This window comes from Ipomoea nil, unplaced genomic scaffold, assembly GCF_001879475.1.
Source record: "Ipomoea nil cultivar Tokyo-kokei standard unplaced genomic scaffold, Asagao_1.1 scaffold1043, whole genome shotgun sequence".
Lineage (NCBI taxonomy): Eukaryota > Viridiplantae > Streptophyta > Magnoliopsida > Solanales > Convolvulaceae > Ipomoea > Ipomoea nil.
The window spans coordinates 3,957,403-3,974,295 of NW_017617471.1; the positions used below are offsets into that span (position 1 = coordinate 3,957,403).

A 16,893-nucleotide genomic window follows, 5' to 3' on the forward strand; every position below is an offset into this window, starting at 1 on the left:
TTAAAAACATGGAAAAGGTTTTCCTCGCAGAACATTTTTCCCCAATTTTTTTGGAGATTTATTCATGCATTGAAACCAAAGAACTAATGAAAAAAAAATGAATAATATATTTTATTTCAACTAAAAAGTTAAACTATTAGTTAGATTATATATTATATATACTTTCATAAAAATCACTTTTCCTGAGAGAAGTAAGAACTAATCAGAGCAGTTTAAAAAAATCTAACATATTTGAAAAAAGTAAAGAAAAAAAATATAAAAGTTAAAGTGCAATTAATGATACATTATAAAATACAGAGTACTAGATTGCGAGTAGGCTATGTTCGACAATCTTAGCTGAAAAGGTAGCTGAAAGCTATAAGTTAGAAGCTGAAAACTGAAGAGCTGTTAAGCTAGTAGTTATGCTTAAAAGTGTTTGGTAAAATTAATTTTTTGATAAGCTGATAAATGTAAAAAGACTAAAAATGAAATCTTCATAAAATTTAAATTGGTTTGTTTACATATTAAAATTTAACATTTTAAAATGAAACTATTAGCACAATCATGATTTAGCATTCCATAATTAAGTAGCAATATTGTTGAGAATCTCTTTCATCTCAATAGAGACCTGACTTAAATTTTCGTTGATGAAGGGATTGATGGGTGGTGAAAGTTGAAGAGAAGAGAAAAAGGTTTTAATTGTGAGGTAAATGATGTCATTTATTTAAAATAATAAGGATAAAAAAAAAATTAGAAAGCTACTAGTTTATTTTTGAAACGCTACCTAAGGTAGCGTTTTATAATAAGCTCTTATTTTAAATTATTAACTTATTAGTAGCTTAAATAAAATTACATAGTACATTCATTAAAAAAACACGATGGCATTTACAGTCGTTAGATCTTCTAAGATCCATAGCTTTAATTAATTTTAAAATTTTCCTTCTGATAGTGTTTAGGTGTTGTAAAAGTCTGAATTTATCTAGACCTTCCATTTATGTTAATCTTGTAAACCATGTTCTTTAAGATTTTTTTTTTTTTAATTTTTAAAAATAACTAACAGTGATTAATTCTAAATTTAATAAATTACAATTCAATATGAAGAGTCTCAAGTCTAGCATGCCTCACGATGTCTTCAAAGAGTAAGGGTTGTTTGGTTCAAGTTATATAAGATAACTAATGTTATATTTGCTTGGGAATATAAGAATTTTATATTTGGTGCAAGTTATATAATTTTCCCATGAAATTCACATAACCTCCACATTGAATTTTTAGCTATTGAAAGGAAATGTGAAATACCCTCCAATTTCTCAGGTAATCTCACATTCCCTTGTCTTATAACTAATTTTGGGCTTTTGACATTTTAATCAATTTGTCTTATTACTATTGTCTTATCTACATATCTTAGTTTTAAACCAAACACGAGAATCTAACATTCCGTGAGGTAATCTAACATTCCGTGAACCAAACGCCTCTAAGGGTCTAATTAGTGTCCCATCGGGAGGGATAACAAAAAGAAAAATACTAAATGTACTCCAAATGAGTATTACTCCCGTGACGTGCACATATTCTATTGGAAAAGAAAAGTGAATGAATAAAAATGGTGGACCGCCCTATTTTTTTTAAAGCAATCATTGTAGGTGTACTCCCAAGGAGTATTACTCCTGCAAAATATACATATTCTATTGGACAAAGAAAAAGTGAATGAATAAAAAGAAAAATGATATGTGTATTCTCATTTTTTACTTCCACACAAAATAATGATATGAAAAATGCTACATGTACTCCCAAAAAAAATAACTTATCAGAATCTGTCACATCATGGAGTAAAATTTAGGGAGTACATGTAGTAGAACTCTATTGATATAGGCACTTGTATTGAGACACACATGAAAAAAGTAGCTTATCAGAGCCCGTCATATTATGGAGTAAAGTTGGGTGAGTAAGATTTGAAAATACATGTAATAAAACTTGAATAAAAATGGTGAACTGCTTAATTTTTTAAAGCAATCATTGTAGGACATCTCATTGAGAATAGAAAATGGAATATAAGATGGGAGTAGATGTAGTTTTGCTTTAAGAGCAACCGCATTTGTGATTATTTTATTTTATTTTATTTATTTGTGGGTCTTTGCAGATAAAAAAAAAATGAAACTTAGAAATGGATTTTTGAACAAATAGAAATAGATGTAGTTGGCATAATAAAAATCTCAAAAAAAATCATAACTAATGAGATTGCTCTAACAAAAATTCAGATACTTTTGTTAAGCGATGTGCGAATCGTGCCGCTCACTGTGTTGTTAGGGGGGCCTTTTCTTTGTCAGGTTGCGGGGAGTGGCTTGACTCCCCTCCATCTTTTCTTGTAAACGTTCTCCATTATGATTTAATGAATTAAGTTTACCTTCTCAAAATAATTCAGATACTTTTTCAATTATAAAAGTTGGCGAACTAGTCGGCACATCACCTTCATTTTGATATTGGGAATGGGTACACAATTAAATTTTTGGGGTGATTTTTGTTGTGGGGGACCTCCCCTCTTCAGCTCTCTTTCCCTCATCTATACTCTGTCTACCATGAGCAGACTCTTTATACCTCTCAGGTTCTCTGGATTATCACAATTAGAAGGCAGTAAAGCACTTTCAAGACTAGGATGGCAAATTAATAGTGTGGCACATTAATAAATATTCATTTTAGTATACTAAAAGTTCTTTTGATGCATTATATGTTTATTTTTTATATACTCTTTGAAAAATAAACATATAGTACATCGATTTTTTTTTTCCTTTTAAAAAAAGTTTTTTTCGATGTACTATATGTTTTCAAATAGTATATAAAAGATAAACATGCAGTACACACTACATATCTCTATTCTCTATATATAATATAGCAGAATTAAGGTAAAAAATTTTTTCCCTCCATTTTGTGCATTTAAGAGTTATGGAATATCAAAGGTTTAGGAACTTAATAATCATCATAAGTCTTTATATATATATATATATATATATATATATATATATATATATATATATATATATATATATATATATATATATGAAAGAGATTGTTGAGTTTATACAACACAAAGATGCAAGATAAAAAAAAATACGTACAAATTTATAAATTCATGTAATCATGAATTAATTTCTACGAGTATTATATATCAATTTTGATTATATAATATGTACTAACTTTTTAATAGTTTGTAATTTTGATTAGTTTTTTAATAATTTATTTACAAAGAAAGTTAGGTAAAGTAAAATTAAGTAGGGAAAAATTTTTTCCGCCTAACTGTGAATGCATATTAATAGATTTGTAAGATTATTTTTTTTTTTTGTAAACCACGAGGTGGTTTGTAAGATTTTTTTTTTTTTTTTGTAAACCACAAGGTGGTCCGGGTCTTTCTCTGTCCGTTTAACTTTGTAAGATCATTATTGCAAATGAGGTTAGCAATATGAATGCACTTTTTGTCATATATTGTCTTTAACATTTAAATATTACAATGTATAACTAAACTTACATTTTTAATAAAATTAATTCTACTATGTATCATAACATTAAAACAATACTTATAAATTTTTATCTGTGCATCGCACGGGGCAAATACTAGTGAACTTTTAAAAAATAATTTTTAGTGCGCTCAAAATAAATCATCAATACATTAAAAATGAACATGTATATTAGTGATAAGCAATATAAGGATCAACAATAGATGCAGAAGCAAATTACAAAGTACATTTTTAATATTAAAAGTATTTTTTTTTTTAAATAAGGACTAATTCATTAGTTATAAATAGGAATGATTACAAGAAAGTTCAATGGAATCTCTTTACAATCGGACACAAAAACAACTTCTCTAGCTAAGCTACAAAAAGTTTGAATCACAAACTATTCCATAAATTGGAAGCTAGAATCCTTGAAGGAGCCTAATATTAAAAATAAACTATTTGTATACTAAATGTACATTATTTAATAATATACAAAATAATATACTTTTTTTTAGAGAAAAGGAGAGACTTTCCATTAACTTAGAGCGTCCGAAGTAGTAACATCAAGCAAAGCTGAGAAAGGAGCATAACTCCACTTGGCACACGTTGTCCTAGAAATGGCATCCCTAACTAGCAAATGGACTGTCATATTCGCAGGTCGTTTAGCAAATACAAAGCTAATATCAACAAAACAACTTTGCTATTTCCTTAATATCCCTTAAAATGAGATCAAGAGTATAAATATATGATTCAAACTGCAATCCTTCAATAACCTGCCTGGCATCAGATTCCACTTGAATATGACTGACTTGAGCTTAAAGCTTCACGAACACCAATAGCCTCAGCCGCGGTAGAGGAGAAATTACCCCGCCATTGGAATTGTTTCGCTGCAACCAGGGTGCCCTCAGAGTTCCTAAGTATGCAGCCAAACCCCATTTTCATATTATCAATGTCGATTGCTGCATAATAATACAAAATAATGTACTTTTAGTACTCAGATAATGTCTTTTATGTACACAAATAATATAATTTTAGTATATTAAAAATATACTTTTTACTTATGGTCCATGGAATAATGATTGAGATGCAGAGGTAGAAAACAAAATAGTTTGGATGAAATCCACTACTAATCCAGTAGAAAGATCTCACCCAAATCTTTTAACAGGGTTTAAACCATTATAATCTCTGAAAATCTGAAAACATTCCCTTGGAAACAGATTTGCAGGGCTGGATTGCCCCTCCCCATTTCAAAGTTTATATTTTTGCTAGGGAAGGCTTGAGAGAGGAGTTTCTAGAGGAGATAATCTTAGAAGGTGGGAATTTTTCATATTAATTTCAACCCCCTTTGCCTTAATGCTGAAGAAGGAACAAATCATCTGCTGTTGCATTGTGTCTGGACTTCTTCTGGGAGGTATTCAATGGATAATGACATTCTCTGAAGTCTGATCAAGATTCAAGATGCTCTGCAAGGTTAGAATCTCAACGGGAATAATATGAGACACAGAGCATGGTCTCTATCTCCTCCGAGTTTGCTTTAGCTTGTTTAGAACAAAAGAAATTGATGCTGTTCTGAAGGGGCATCAGATGCCTTTGGATAAATTCAAAGACCATTTCTGAGAACCCTTTTCTTTCGGTCACAAGGAGAAACACACCTAACATTGCTCTATCTTTCTTTCATATTTTGGATAGGCTCAAACTTGTATAGCTTTTGGAGCTTTGTTCTTCTATTGTATAGAGCGAGCAGCCGAGCACTACTTCTTGGTCCCTTTAGTTGCTATAAACAACACATCTCCTGACCTGTACAGGGGAGATCACGCAAGTGAAGACCCCAACTCCCCAAGTTGGCCTTTTCACAGTTGGCACCCACACAACCAGAAAGAAAATAAATAACAACGGGGTAAGGTAGCAATGGTAGTTAATTTTTTTTTACATTAGATCTTAATATTGCAGGCTGATCAAGAAGGCAGCTAGTAAATCGAGTCTCTATATCATTAAAATTGGAAATTATTTATCCCCTATGAAGGTTTTAATCAGTTCTTGAAATTGAATTCCTATTTTCAATTCAATTTGGCTTTTCATAGTCTCTCAATAACTTTTGTTCTTATACATCATATAGTCATAGTATCTCAAGGCAACCAATTTAGCATTAAACATTTTGTAGTTTCCTCTTTGCATTATTCAATCACAAATTCACAACTAGCTTAAAGTTCAATGCAGATATCCCATACTCATTGAAATTAAACTTCGCATATGAAATTCAGATTAAATGTATATATATATTATGACAATCTGAAGGCACAAAACAAAGGGACAAGGCAAATAGAGAATTCCAAAACTCGTACCTAGTGGCCCATATATGGGGGGAAGGATGCCCCTGCAGATCCAAAGTCGGGCCGAGTGTTTGGAGGTGTGGATGCTGGCCTGGGCGTTGCAGTTTGGAAGGGCACCAAACCGTGCAGTGCCACATGTGAACCATAATTGCCTATCATACCGGGATTTAAGGTATTCAAACCATAGTTTCCTCCAAGTAGAGGATTTGCTGTCAATCCCATTCCAGGATTCTGTGCCATGAACAGGCTGCCATCTCCTAAGATTCCCGGGTTCATTCCAATGCCATAAGCCATTGAATCGCTTTGCTGCACGGGTTGATTTGCAGCAGCGTTGTTAGTGCTGTTATTGAAATTCTCTACATACTTTTTGCAATACAAGTTACAACCATCAAACACCCTGAAAGGCTCCTCGAGCGCTTTCCTGGCACCTTCCGCGGTTTTATACAGAAAAATGGCGAACCCCCTGGGCTTACGCGTCACCGGATCGAGACCGACTGGTCCTTCCTCGATCTCGCCGAATTTGGAAAAGAAAGTATGGAGATCCTCAACGTTTATGTTGGGGCCTACATTGGCGACATATATTTTCCGGCTTCCGGCATCGGGCGCGGCGGCAGCGGTGGGGCCCGCGGCAGCCAGGTGGCAATAGGCGGTGCGGTTGCCGATCTTCTTCTGCGGCTGCTTAAGGGCTTTCTGAGCGGCGGCCATGGTCTTGAACAGTACAAACGCGTAGCCTTTGCTCCGGCCTGTGGCCTTATCGGTGATGAGCTTGCACTCCTCGATTTCGCCGTAGGTCCGGAAAGCATCCAGCACCTGCTCCGTAGTAGCGTCCCAGCTCAGGCCGCGAACGAAGAGCTTGCGGTGTGTCGGGTCGGAGTCAGCTAACCGAGCGATCCGCGAAAGCAAAGACGGATCCTTCGAAGCTCCCTGCTTGAGCAGCTCGATTATCTGGTCTTTGCCGAATGGTTCGAGGAGTTTTCTGATGCTCTCTCGCTTCGAAGCCTCATCTTCCCCCTCATCATCTTCCGAACAACCAGATTCTTCTTCCTCGTCGTCTTCTTCTTCTTCTTCCGAAGGATCAGAATCTGGTTCGGATTCAGGCTCTTCATTGGGGTTGTGCTCTTCTTCTTCTACAGGTTGGGCATTCGTTGCTGAGGATGAAGCCTTTCGTTTCTTCGCCATTGCAGGAGGAGATGGGAACGGGAGTTTTCACTGTTTCTAGGGTTTATGCTTTGCTCTATGCCCCTGAGGATTCTGGAATCTGTAGAGCAGACTAACATAGATCCGCTGCAAAACACAATTTCGGACTAACCCGATTCCCTCGGCCCAAATCTATTATCAAAAGAATTAAGAAGCCCAACACTTATTAATGCAATCGTTATACCCTACACCACGGCGCACATAGCACTGTGTGCCGCGCACCTCCCAAAACGACGTCGTTTTGGGTCGTTTTGGGAGGCGCGGTAGGAAGTTGCTGGGATTATGTGTATTTATTCACACAGTTATGTATATTTGTTCATACAGTTATGTGTATTGGTTCATACAGTTATGTACATTTTTTATACAGTTATGTACATTTTTTATACAATTATGTACATCCGAATCAGAAAATTTGTGTGTATTATGTTAATAGTTGATATGTATTATGTTAAAAGTTTATGTTTATTATGTTAGATTATGTGTATTATCTTTTAAAAAGAGTATGTATATTTTGTTATATAATTATGTACATTCATGTATACAATTATGTGTATTCTAGTATAACATTATGTACATTCTTGAACAGCGGGTTTTTTTTAAAAGAAAAAACTACTGCCATTACTGGGACGGGAAATTTCAAAAAAAAAAAAAATTAAAACGACGTCGTTTTGCATCTGGGCGCATAGTGCAACGCGCGCCGTGGTGTAGGATATAAATTGCCTTATTAATGCAGCAATTATACGGTGGACATGGTCAAAAACGGCAGACGCTATAGTGTATCTAAATTGACACGGTCTCACGTATTATTTTTATTATATTATTATTAAATGAAACTGCAATTGAATTGAAATGAAACTGTAATTGTGTTTAAATGAAACTGCAATTGAATTGAAATAAAACTGTAGTTGTGTTTTAATAAAACTGCAGTGTATACAAAATGAAATTGAATAACAATTTCACATATTTGAGTGTATATTGTCCAGCAAAACTTTAGTTATATCAAAATGTATTATAGCTGTGTTGAAATGAAACTGCAGTATATTTGACGCCTGGACCATAATGCATTGTAGACCACGGTCGATAATATAATTTGCCTTATTAATGCTCATTATTATTTTTTTTTAAAATACTTCTGACAATGAATATTTCTTTCAATCAATATTCATTGTCTAAAATCGAGAAAATGACATATTTATTTTTTTAGTACGATAAAATGACATATTTAGTCATGAATTATATACTCAAATCATGTCTATTTTGTAGTCTTTTTTTTTTTTTTTTTTTGTGTGTGTGGGGGGGGGGTCCCAAAGTGATGGTTTTAACTTTTAACCATTTTGGTTAATATTCCACTAGATGTGGGGTGTATTTGGTTCGCACATGAGAATCATAATCTAAATGGAAATCAAATATGTGGTAATGACATGTTTGGTAGTAGGGTGAAATTTAATGATTACTAATATTAATATATTTGGTTGTGTATGACATCCAATGATCCAAAGCATCAATATGAGTAAAAAAATTAAAACAAAAATCTAAAAGTATTAATCTAAACTTAAAAATTAGATTACCAATAAGATTGAATAATACCTTTTTAAAATTGGGGAATGAGATTTTTAATTGAAGGAGTAATCAAATTTCATGGTTGTGTATTAAAAAGTTGTCAACCAAACACCAAGTATGATTCTGATTCTCATTCATAATGTGTAAATCTATGAACCAAACACACCCTTAGTTTGACGAATTTCAACCATTTTTGATTTACTTGTTAATGACATTAGAGTCTTAGCTAGGGGTTTCAATAACCTCAACCTTTCGAATAAGGCTGCCCATCTCTTAGCTCGGGAGGCCTTGTTCAAGTCTGGCTGTTGAAATTGTTTTTCTGCTCCTTTTGCGTCTTTATCTCGCGTTTTAGACTTAGACCTATCTTAATATATATTTCGCTTAAAGAATGAGTTATCACCCCATACAAACCAAATATGCTGTTTTCTCCCTAAAAGCATGCCCCAATGTAATATAAAGAAAAAAAATTAAAATAATATAAAAAGAAAAAAGGATCGGGCAACCAACCAACCACTCGAATTGTTCAACGAGTGCATGAACACACACCCACTAGGCACATGCACATTGCATGCTTGCCATATTCACTCTCTATTTCTCCTACCACTACCAAACAACCTAATGGGAATGTTCTAAAATATAGTAAAATAATGTACACCATCAATCTAGGTGTATAGTGTAACTCAATTTTCAGAGTCCAATGCAATTATAAGATATATAAAATTTATGAATCAAAAAACAAAATGAAACCAAAAGGAATAGTTGTCCAGAAAATAGCAGTTGAAATTTGAAGGCAAAATCTTCCAGTTACTTCATATATGTCTCTAAGGAGCAATCATACACAAAATTGACCCATACAAGAAAGAATGGCTCTAACAAATAGTAAACGAGAAAACGAAAAATATCTCTAGCTTCACTGACAACAAGTTCATTGTGCAATGCAAAGTGCAGTACTTGTAGAGAGGTTGCCCCTATGGCTTTCCCCAGCTTTTCAAGAAATAACAGCAGTCAGATGTAGTATGATCCAAATATTGGTTGGTTCACTTGACCTGAAAATAGTTGGAGAAGGGAGATCCAATCATCATGATGAAGAAATTAGCAGCAGAAATCCAGGAAAAACTTGATAATGGACACTCTATCTTAAGATATGACTTTCGGTCAAAAATCGTGTGATGTATTTGATTTATAACACCCATTTTAGAAACCTATCTTCTAAGCAAAAGAACATAATGTGTGAGGTGTTTAAATCTGCAGATTTTCAGATTCATGAAAAGGGCAAAATATAAAGCATGGTACCAAGTTTAGGATATTTCATCTACAGAATAATGTTTGCAAAGATGAAAGATTAAGGACTATTTTTTGGAAGAGAAGATGTTACCTGCAAAATATGTTCTTCTTGGGGACAATTCTAAGGGCTGCCATTTTCATGCTTACTCGCTACTTTATCCGATACACGATTACGGTAATAGAAGAACTGAATTAGTATCTGAACAAGCTGTTAAGGAGTTGCATATTTCATTAGTCTCGTGTACATGGACAGCCAAATAGGCCATGATGGCCATCCTGCACTAATGTTATGCAAAGAGTGAAACACAGAAGTGGAAATAAAATATCTTCAATTGAGTGTTCCATGCTTCAACTGCAAAATATGGGAGTGAAATATAAAGATTGCATGGCCTGTGCATATAGAAAACTAAAAGAGAGCTCTCTAATTGATATTGATCAGGAAAATCTCTAGATAGAAAGTAATCTAACTTGAATATTGTGAATATAGAAGGATACTAAGGTATCAAGGAGTACACATCCACTTGCATCAACCAGCCAGGGCATGTTTGGTCCAAGTTTTGACCAGTCCAGGCTGCTGACAAGAATGCTACAAAACACATTTACAAACGCTAATAAAATTAGTTCATTATTTTTAAAAGTATGAAATCCGAAAAGAAGGTTGGAGACATTACTCACCTTGCTACATATGTGACATTACCAAACAGAGCAAACATGAACATTAGTGGATTTAGCCCCTGCAAGTTATCATGCAATTGTTATCAAGATGGTTTACGCAACAGCATCAGTACTTTACACATAACAACATTATGCATTCCTAGTATTCAAAAATTTGCCCGCGATTCAGATATAAGATCTTCATGCACACATATAGATTACACATAAAAGCATTAACAGAAAACTGTAGACTAGTATTGAAATGTTAGTTTCAAAATATGATCTTCAGGCACGCATGGAGATTGTTTTATTGAGGCAGCTAATTTGTGGCCATTACTAGTAGGCGCAGATCAGAAGACAAAATTTGTGGGAGGCTTGCAGACTGGGCCCAACCTATATATAAATATATACACAAGCACACAACCATATTTAAGTGATGCATAGTTAGAAAAGTGGGAGGGATCAAAGACACACAGTGTTCAAGTAGGACAGGGTAAGTAAATAATGTTAAGTTGGACCAAAAAAAAACAGAGTTTAGACAGATATGCCTCAGTTATAATTTAGGGAGTGCAATGTGCACATCCAATATGCCAATTGCTGGAAAGAAAGGGTTTCGGCAGATTGAGGTATTCCTGAGTGTACTAGGCAAATCAGTTCATGTCATTTAAATATAAATGTCTGGAGTGTCCACTTTTATGAGACTTGGATATGGTACTAGCTCCAAATTGAAGCAAAATGTAGAGCATGCTTACTTCAACATTTCCCCTCCTGAACTGCAAAATTAGGACAAAAACATAGACAAACACAAAGTTAGTCTCACAATATGACATAGTAATTTAAATAATCCTGAACTCAAGCTAAAAAGCAGATCATGATTATGCAATAAACTCAGTAAATTGTAAGGAGAAAGGTTGCACTAGCAGAACTACAATGCATATGCTATGAGATGCAATTTTAGTATTGCAAACTTCTCCATTCAGTACATACATTTAAGCGAATTTGCGGCAGGCGTCCACCAATGTAAATAATTGCCATTCCCCAGCCAAAAAGTGCTGCAATCCCAATGGTCTGGTTGGATTGGCTATTCAGCAGAAAACCACCACTTTCCTGTAATCCCAGTCAAACACAAGGCCTTTCAGTCTATTATGAGCACGATATACAACTATGGAAGTTCAAACTCAAGGCCTTTCAGTCTATTATGAGCACAATACACAACTCTGGAAGTTCAAGCATGTGAATACTAGTAACATAAAAACACACAAGCAGAGCTTTAGATGATCATGCTCAAGGGAGAATTTAATTTGTGTTCCCAATCTGATATAAAGTACTAGGCAATTCACTATACAATTATAATCTAGTTTACAACTTTACATTCAGTTATTCCTCAGGTTTTTTATTTTTACCTGTAAAAGCTTTCTACCAAACAGCACAACTTCTCCAGCTTGTTTTTGAAGAATCAGTCCACTATTTGTGCTTTTTGTTTGATGGCGTTTCCAACCACCAAGGAAGCATGTTAATAAGGAAGCCTGAAAAAATAAATAATATAAATAAAATAAAGGCTAGATATATGAAAAGAACTAATTTGATTTATAGCAATTAGAAAATATTATTCCTAATAAAGCTCACCACACAAAGCATGCTTTTTGTTTTGGGCGCAGGTGGAGAATGAACTGGCTCCACTTCACCAAGCAATGGCGCAGTAACAGAATCCTGCTCAGCATCTGTGTAAAGTGTTCTGTGTGATGGAAAAGATCCAACTGGAGGAGTGTGACTCATTGACAGAGATCGGGCAGACCTGATAAATCAACAAAACAGAATTTCCTCACAGCACATTCAAACACAACAATATCTGCATTCTGCAGAAAGATAGTTGTGTTCAGATTTAAAAGAACACAACAATAAAGCACCACAATTATCTACAACTATAATTTTCCAATTCTTTGCTTTGTTATAATAAACAAATTTGGTTGTGTTAAATATTTTCATCTTCAAGTACTTTCTACGGTACTGGATATAATTGTGTTCAAAATTAGCTGTATGACTTTCTCAAGTAAATTCAAGTATGCATTAATCAGAGATTTAAGTGGAATTAAATTCATTAATTCCCACTGAAGATGTGAGGATGGGGACATTATTTCTTATTTATTATTAAAGTTAAATGATTGTACCGCAAAGCTAGGCTATTTTTGGGTGCTTAAGATGCGGTGGAGGGGTGCAAGTTGCTGTGAGCTATTAATAGAAACAATAAAGGATAGAAAATGAATAGACCTAGCATAGATGTGCTTTTCAGCATTCTAACTAAGCTGAGCTCTCCAAAGCAGCAAGACTAAGAAGGTTATGCACTGAAAAGCACAATGTTACCACAACCCCTGGAAAGTATCAATAGTTAAACAGATCATCAGCATTTTTTCACAAAAGTTACTTCTCAAAAAGACCCTACTTCCTGAGAATGTGAAGAGTCGCTAGCTATACTCAGTTGTGCAACAAAGATACCCTAGCTGTTCTATTACATGACGATCATAAGTCATACTTTCAATAATATTATTGTATATATTTGTGTTCAAACACACACATGCACATTTATAGATTCAAACACTCCAAAATAAGTATACAGAGTATAAAAGCTCAAAGGGGATCGCCACATACATGTAATATAAATCTCTTTCTGAGAATGCACTGGGAGAACAGTTTGGCAGGGGAATTGGTGAGCTAGGAAGGGCACCGTATGCAGAAAGGGATTTTCCATCTTTCAGTCCATTGACATGATTACTCTTTTTGTTCTCTGTACCATTATGCTCTGTTCCCTTTTCATATGCCCCATCCTCACTAACCTTGAGATCCATGTAGCAGTTTGGATGCACAGGGTATCAGAAGTGTACACAGATAAAACAATGATAAAGTGGATATATAATTTAAAAATGAAATATCCGTTAGTGAGAAGAAAAAAAAATCACCACTCTAAATTTGTGATGATAGTTTATGTATAGTTGACATGAGAGCACAAGCATGGAAGCATGTGAAACAACCAGGAAAAAAAATCACCAAAAGTACTTTTTCTATCATTATCTAAAGAGAATATGTGTGTGTGTGCATACTGTGTCCTAAACTATACTTCCAGTTGGTCTAATCTCTCTTATCCCTCCTTTATACATCTTCTAGTTGATTGTCTTAAATTGTACTGAGAACATAAAAATTAAAAACAGAGAGAGGGAGGGTGTGTAATGTTGCAATCCTATCCTACATATCAAGAAAGCACTAAGTTAAAATAAAATCCAACCACTTTAAAGTTCCTCTAATTCTCTAAATAATTTTTTTCTGACTGTAGTAGCATTGTGAATAGAACTAAAGAATATAATGAATAACCAGGAAAAGACGTATATAAATAAATAGTAAAAAATGAGTTAGAATGAAAGAACAATTTGCAACCTCATGCCACCTTCTATTGGACTTCAGCCTTGGATAGATATGACTATAGTATAATGCTTGCCCAGCAAGACCGAAAGTAGTCAATGTAAAGAACTGCAGAAAAAAATCAATACGAAACTGATAGATTAAAGAACAAAGTTACAGAAATTATATGGGAACACTGTTACAGAACTGCAATACTACAAGAAATTTTCATACCACTGCCATGTAGGTTTGCGTTGGAAGCTGAAAAAACAAGGGACCAGTTTAGCAAAATGCAATTAACAATAGAGTTTTAAAAAATAAAATAAAATAAAATGAGACAAGAGGAGGAATGCAAAGTTCACTTCCCTCCATTGACTCTATAACAGAGTGAAGATGAGGTCAGAAAATCAAATCTCAGTCTCAACTGTCCCTACATTATCCTTTTCTCTATGAATCGAGTATTTAATCAGCACTGTATAACGACAATGAATATTTCATCTTCATTTCACAATCTTGGTGAAGAATGAAGTAGCAAAAGTCCGTGGAGATGTTCCATGGAAGGCAGCACTACTGGTTCTGGAAGGGATACACTATAGTGGGTTTTATGGCTTTGCATTGGAGTAGAGGCTGTTGCAGTTTTGTAGATTTTTTGCAGATGCATGCTTGTGTTATTCTGCCTAGACTAACTTTTTTCCAATTAACATAAAACTTTAAAGTTGCCTGATCTTCATCATGTGAACTTGGTTCATTAAGATTTTCTTTCATCTCAAATTTCATCTTGAGCAAAAGAAAAGAAAATATCTACCAAACTTTGACATATTTGTTGAATATTATATGTAGTAAATAGAATCCTATTCAACATCTATATGAAGTGAAAATATTAACATACATACATTTTTAAATATTGAAACACATAGCACACATGCAAGTAAAATAAAAAGAAAAGTGAATGTAAGATGTTTACACAAAAGATCCAAAAATAAAATTACATACAGTAGCTGGTTCTAGAAGGCAGCCAAAGATGTTGCATAGATCCCTGCAAAGATGAGCAGAATATCATGTGTAAACATTGCAAATGGTCTAAACAGTAGCAATCACTACAAATCAGCTTTAACTTCATTTAGATGTTTAACTTTTTTTAAATGCATACAGATTTTAAAAGGAATCTGATCAACAAGAGCAAAAACCAACTGCACATTAGCACATAAATGAAATAGAGATCCAAAGAGAAGTTCCCCCAATATGAATTTATTGAGAATTAGGTCAGAACTTTAATGTAACAATAGAACCGAATCAAACCAATGCACTAATAAATTTAAAACATCCAAAGGTAATGTTAGGTGACAATTGTTTACTCTTGTTTGAAGGCAACAGAAAAGCTAATCTGCTAAAAGAGAACCCAAAAGAATAGCACTTTAACAAGTCCAATGAGAATCTTCATTAACTTTTGCAGTAGTACCCAAAAGAGGGTACCACATCCAACATTTTACTGAGTTATAGAACTAAAATTTGTCATTAACTTTGTCATTTTCTAACAAAGCCACAAAACTGCCGCCCTTCCTGCATTCACCAAACAAGCAAATACTAACCAAGATGAAACCATTAAATCCAGGTACGCAGACCTCTAAATCTATTGATCCAATCAACACATAAAGCATAAGTTAGTTGAAAAGAACCACACAAAAACCCAGACAGGACAAGCAGCAAGGTCAGAAATCAGAATAGCATTTACCCAATAATCCACGTTAACAGGAACCAACAGGAGAGCCCCTCCGTGGATTTCTCCCTGAAGTTAGTCATAATTTGGGGAACCTCAGCCACCGCCCAGCTCAGCACACTCAACGCCCCCAGCACCAGCGAAACTTCATCCTTACTGCTGCACAGGCAGTAGTCCATGTACTCCAGCGCCCACTGCGAGCACTTCTGCAGCTGCTCCTCCACTCCCATCCCGCACATCGCCATTCCGCCGCCGCCTAAAACCTTCCGCTCGTCCCTATCTACGCCTTTCTCTGCACGCACAACACACTTCCGTGCCCTATTCGTTCACAAGATACAACGCATCCGTCAGATATGAGCACGAAAACCGATGAATTAAACCTACAAACTCACAACTCGTACAATGAAGATGTGAAGTAATAATGAAGATCAAATGTTCGCTCTAATGCATATATATATATATATATATATATATATATATGGAAAGAAAATCATGCAAATTAATGGAGACAGAGAGATTTGGAAGGCATGTGCATACAGAGACAGAAAAAGGAAGAGAGGAAGTGACTTCCAACGAAAAGGAATGGCGAAAAAGAGACTTACGGAGTGGCAGAGTGCGCAGTGGGCGTTTATTAGGTGGCCAGAGGTTTGAGGTGGCGCGGCGCTTGATAACAGCGCCGGAGCCGTGGGCCTGAACACAGCATTTTTAAATGCGTTTCAAGCGGAAAATAGAAAATGAATTAGATTTTTCCTATTTTTGGTATCATTGTTTCCATAATTAATTTATAGGGGTAAATTATAATTGTGTGAGGATTTAAAATTGTATTAATTTTAATGCATATCTTTTGTTTGATTATAGGAATTTTAATTACGGTATAGTTAGAATTCGTCTAATATAATTTTGACTTTGCACACATGCATATAAACGGATAATAGTGTGCATTCGTCAGAGTCATCAAAATGAGCTAACCCATCCTGCACCACCAAAAAAGTGGGGCGAGCTTTGAATTTTATGTCCTATATTTTGGTGGGCTTTTTAGCCCACCCTGCCAAAATGACAAGCGGGACCGCCAAGCCCGAATACTATATATACATTATAAATATTAGTGTATATATATACATCATTGTATATAATTATATATATAAATATATGTTAATTTATTTATTTATATTGTAAAAATATATTAGTAAGATGTACATTATATAAATTATTTGATATTGCCTTATAGATTCACATATTATGTATTTGATTATTTAATATTTATTAGAACTTACTACTATATTAGTTATTATTGTATTCA

At 34.4% G+C, this 16,893-nt stretch overlaps 2 protein-coding genes and 1 long non-coding RNA gene across 5 annotated transcripts in view; 1 reads left to right on the top strand and 2 right to left on the bottom strand.

Moving 5' to 3' along the window:
• The window catches only part of LOC109181583, a 22,326-nt gene extending 12,006 nt beyond the window's left edge, over positions 1-10,320 (top strand). Inside the window, exon 3 of the long non-coding RNA XR_002054230.1 lies at positions 10,213-10,320. This is a non-coding gene — a long non-coding RNA (uncharacterized LOC109181583). The remainder of the gene's footprint in view (positions 1-10,212) is intronic.
• On the bottom strand, positions 4,086-7,081 carry LOC109181579 (UBP1-associated protein 2A-like). 2 transcript variants are annotated; one of them, XM_019331416.1, is made up of 2 exons: positions 5,804-7,081; positions 4,086-4,374 (listed from the first exon to the last, which is right to left on the bottom strand). In XM_019331416.1, the coding sequence occupies exon 1, from the start codon at positions 6,968-6,970 to the stop codon at positions 5,804-5,806; it is 1,167 nt and encodes a 388-aa protein (XP_019186961.1). In that variant the 5' UTR covers positions 6,971-7,081; the 3' UTR covers positions 4,086-4,374. The 2 variants fall into 2 exon arrangements, with proteins under 2 accessions (XP_019186961.1, XP_019186960.1); XM_019331415.1 differs by having other exon boundaries at positions 4,086-4,420.
• Positions 9,290-16,305, bottom strand: LOC109181576 (lysosomal amino acid transporter 1 homolog). 2 transcript variants are annotated; one of them, XM_019331409.1, is made up of 14 exons: positions 16,131-16,180; positions 15,609-15,911; positions 14,870-14,912; positions 14,111-14,137; positions 13,913-14,005; positions 13,133-13,317; positions 12,113-12,281; positions 11,890-12,012; positions 11,474-11,593; positions 11,239-11,259; positions 10,508-10,566; positions 10,328-10,418; positions 9,924-10,031; positions 9,290-9,594 (listed from the first exon to the last, which is right to left on the bottom strand). In XM_019331409.1, the coding sequence occupies exons 2-13, from the start codon at positions 15,836-15,838 to the stop codon at positions 9,954-9,956; spliced, it is 1,239 nt and encodes a 412-aa protein (XP_019186954.1). In that variant the 5' UTR covers positions 15,839-15,911; positions 16,131-16,180; the 3' UTR covers positions 9,290-9,594; positions 9,924-9,953. The 2 variants fall into 2 exon arrangements, with proteins under 2 accessions (XP_019186954.1, XP_019186955.1); XM_019331410.1 differs by lacking the exon at positions 16,131-16,180 and adding an exon at positions 16,196-16,305 and having other exon boundaries at positions 9,310-9,594.
• Positions 16,306-16,893: the final 588 nt, after the last annotated feature.

Bases quoted from the DNA above. Each gene is read 5' to 3' on its own strand.
- LOC109181579 (XM_019331416.1), bottom strand. From the start codon at position 6,970: ATGGCGAAGAAACGAAAGGCTTCATCCTCAGCAACGAATGCCCAACCT.
- LOC109181576 (XM_019331409.1), bottom strand. From the start codon at position 15,838: ATGGCGATGTGCGGGATGGGAGTGGAGGAGCAGCTGCAGAAGTGCTCG. The intron at 14,913-15,608 runs GTAAATGCTATT...TCATCTTTGCAG, and splicing joins CTGTTAACGTGGATTATTGG to GGATCTATGCAACATCTTTG. The intron at 12,282-13,132 runs GTATGTGGCGAT...TTGATTTATCAG, and splicing joins GAAAGAGATTTATATTACAT to GTCTGCCCGATCTCTGTCAA.